Consider the following 3,453-nt stretch of genomic DNA (forward strand, 5'->3'; position numbering starts at 1 on the left):
GCTGAATGCCCACTGCACTCCCTCTTCCTCCCTGCAGGTTCTTAGAATGTTAGTAGTAAAGTTGGCCTTAAATGTCCCAGTATCTGACCCCATTGCCTTTCAGGCAGGCATCCTCTTCACTTTTTCCTAGGACACCTCCGTTGGTCTCTGGGTCATTGATGGCCCCATAGAGGAGACAGGGTCGTTTTGAGGTCCAGGAATGCCTGCTGGCTCTTACTTGCTCAAGTTTCCATTGGGAGACTCTTGGGGCTGGGTCCTGAGATCCTAGTATTCAAGATCAAGAGCTTTATTATTTGAAGTGGAATGGGGATGAGGACTAATTTAACTGAACTTCTGTGCATTCTGCCTGTCCCACACACCCACCCACATTGAACAAAGACAAACAAAACAAAAAACAGGGGAACAAATCTTCCTTTTCTGTTACCAAGAGATCTTCTATATGAAGCAAAAACTTCCTTCCCTCCTATGTCTGGCCTTTGATAATCTGTGGCCCCAAATGGTTACAGAACTCAAGGAAGGTTCTCAAGTCCACACTGGTTTATTTGAAATCCATGTTTAGGTCCCAGCATGTGGCAATGTGCTCCACTCTGATGACACTTTTCCTTTCTAATAATAGAGCAGATGAAGTAATATTGCAATTGATGTTCCCGGGCATTTGATTGGATAAGTACATAAACTGTGGGGGGTAGGGGGGCTGTGTGGACGGATCACATTAGTATTTCTGGTCCTATCAAAGTGCTGGGCTAAGAACAACGTCAGTCGGACCGATTCTCTGCGTCTGCCAGTCCCGCCACGGATTCATTTGGGATCCTCAAACAGATGAGCCCGTGGAGACGCGGGATCAAGGCAGCGGATTAGAGCCAATTGCTTGCTTCAGAGACGGCCAGCCTTCCAGGCCTGGCGACGCGGGAGGGAGGGGAAAGACAAACCGAGCGCCGCTGCGGAAAGACACTTAAAGCAAGAGCGACACCCTTCCACCTCGCACCTTACAGCGCAGGCTTTGGAAGCTGCTGCCCCATCTGAATGGAAACTCGGAGCCGCCGGGCGGCGCGTTCCTTCTCGCCCAGCCTTGCAATCCATGCCGAGGGGAAGGCGCGAGCCCGCGCCAGCGCCCAGAGCCCCGGACAGGGCCGGCAATGCTGCTGAGCAGAACTTGACCGAGCCCCGTCCTCTCTGCTAGTGGGAGCGATGCTGCACCGCACAGCCAACTCTTCCCCCGCTCTCCTTCAGGCTGAAGGTTACCCACCCGCTCAGCCAGCCCCAACCCTTTGAGCCGCGCGTCTCGGGTCCCGGCTCCGGCTGCTAGGCGGCGGCGCGCAGGGCAACGACCGGGCCGCCCGCGCCGGGGCGCACTGCATCAGCGGCTTCGGCTTAGTGGATGTGTATGCATGAGTTCTGCACCGAATGGGCGCAAAAAGCGCCCCAGCCGGTCCACCCGCTCCTCGATCTTCCAGATCAGCAAGCCCCCGCTGCAGAGCGGGGATTGGGAGCGCAGGGGCAGCGGCTCCGAGAGCGCCCACAAAACCCAGCGAGCCCTGGACGACTGCAAGATGGTGGGTGAAAGCTGCGCCTCTTTTTTTTTTTTTTGGAAGAGGGGGTGGGAGAGTCATGTATGTTAATCGTTTCTTGAGTGCCAGCCACTCCTCCACCCTAGGCTCCTCTGTGCCGATCACGTGCACATGCACTATTTTTAAATCTGTAGTCCTCTAAATTCAGGGTGACACCTAGGTCGTAATGGCCCCGCGGAGGGAAGTGCCACGGCAAGGGTCTTGGGGATCAGCGGCTGTAGGTCGTGTTTCTTCCTTCTCCGAGAATGGTGCATGCAAAGAACCCAGTGAACTGGCTCGCTCACTCGAGAAGGAGGGGGTGGGGGTGCTGCCTTTGTGGGGAGACAGTAGCAAACAAACCCAAACAGAGCTCACGGGGCGCTGCGGTGAGGACGAAGGTTCCGGCTCAGAGGCTGTGGTGGGTCTTTCCTTCAGTCGCCTAAGTCAAAGCGCTTTAGTGGCCCAGCAGGAGGTGAATGGCTTGTTTATTGTATCCTCCTTTTGGATTTTATCCCCACGCAACTTCAAATACATATACAACCTCCTAACAGTAGTTGAGGGGAACGTCTACGCGGGAGTCCCCAGAATCTTTCTCTGGAGATCTGGGAGTGGCATGCTGGCTCTCCAAATATGCCCTTGTTCTTTAGAAGCAGTCTGAACCGATGGGAGAAGTAGGTCTGGAAAAAGAGCTTCCATAAGCAGACTTCCTGTGATGAAAATCAACACTTGCATGGACAAGAGAACTTGCCATCTTGTGCCTTGGGCTTTAAAAATTTGTGGGCTCCTTAGCCAGAGATCTGGGGAGATCAATTCAGGAGTTAGTGAAGGCCCATGTTTAGGCACACTGAGGTAGGAAACTTTCTGATAACAAGTGTTTAGTGAAAGAAAATTTCTTTCTTTCTTTTCCAGCTTGTCCAAGAGTTCAACACGCAAGTGGCCCTGTACCGAGAGTTGGTCATTTCTATCGGGGATGTCTCAGTCAGCTGCCCCTCACTTCGTGCAGAAATGCACAAGACAAGAACTAAAGGCTGTGAAATGGCCCGTCAGGCACACCAAAAACTTGCAGCCATCTCAGGGTAGGAGACTCTTTGCATTATTTGCTAATTTATGTATATAATACATGATGTTGGCAGATCTTTATGGTGGGGAAAGCCTCAGGGTGCGTTTCTACCAATAGAGGTTATGAAAACCTCACTGCTCATCCTGAGATTAAGGTTCTGTGAAGCGCTGAAAACAAATTATATGCCAAACCATAATCCAAAGACCCTGTGATTTTTGCATGTATTTTGAAGATTTTAGTGACTTTTTAAACACTGAAATTTTGGGAGGCTTACCATTCCTTGCTGAAACTAAAGTTAAACCACCATTCCTCAAGATGATTTTGTCATATGCTACTGAGCAAAAGGCCTGTGCAGTAGAGAATGAAATCTTTGCTAAATCTCAGATTTAGTAAACTGTTTATGCCATCAGATAAACTTCTATAATACTGCTTAAAATAAAATCCTTAAATTCTTGGCCATAAATATTGTCTTCAGTGGTGTAGTGACATGAAAAGTAAGTTTAAATATTAAAAAAGTATTATTAAAGACTGGAGAAATTCACAAATCAAAGTAAACCTAAGCTATTGATGTACCCCAAATTATTTTTGTTTTTATCATATTTATGGATTTAGGTGATAACATAGTGAGTAAGTGAGTAGAAACTTGTCTTCTGGGACCCCATTCATTTCTTCTCAGTCTCTCAATCTCTGGAGAAAAGTTAGCCATTAATTTTGTTAACAGTTCCTATTTTCAAGATAAGTACTTGCAGCAAGGAAACACAGAAATCCTAACATTAGAAGATCCTGGATAGAGTGAGGGTAAAATGTGGGAAAAAAACTCAAAATCATAAAAAAAAAAAAAAAAAA

General features: G+C 48.4%; 1 protein-coding gene across 1 annotated transcript in view; it reads left to right on the top strand.

The window, feature by feature from the left end:
• Nucleotides 1-1,388: 1,388 nt before the first annotated feature.
• LOC103207280 (regulator of G protein signaling 7 binding protein) overlaps nucleotides 1,389-3,453 on the top strand; it is a 238,880-nt gene continuing 236,815 nt past the window's right edge. The window contains exons 1-2 of the mRNA XM_007952850.1: nucleotides 1,389-1,553; nucleotides 2,457-2,623. Coding sequence (XP_007951041.1) covers nucleotides 1,389-1,553; nucleotides 2,457-2,623 — 332 coding nt within the window. The remainder of the gene's footprint in view (nucleotides 1,554-2,456; nucleotides 2,624-3,453) is intronic.

This window comes from Orycteropus afer, unplaced genomic scaffold (assembly GCF_000298275.1).
Source record: "Orycteropus afer afer isolate SDZICR_OR568_19922 unplaced genomic scaffold, OryAfe1.0 scaffold00362, whole genome shotgun sequence".
Taxonomy (NCBI): Eukaryota; Metazoa; Chordata; class Mammalia; order Tubulidentata; family Orycteropodidae; genus Orycteropus; species Orycteropus afer.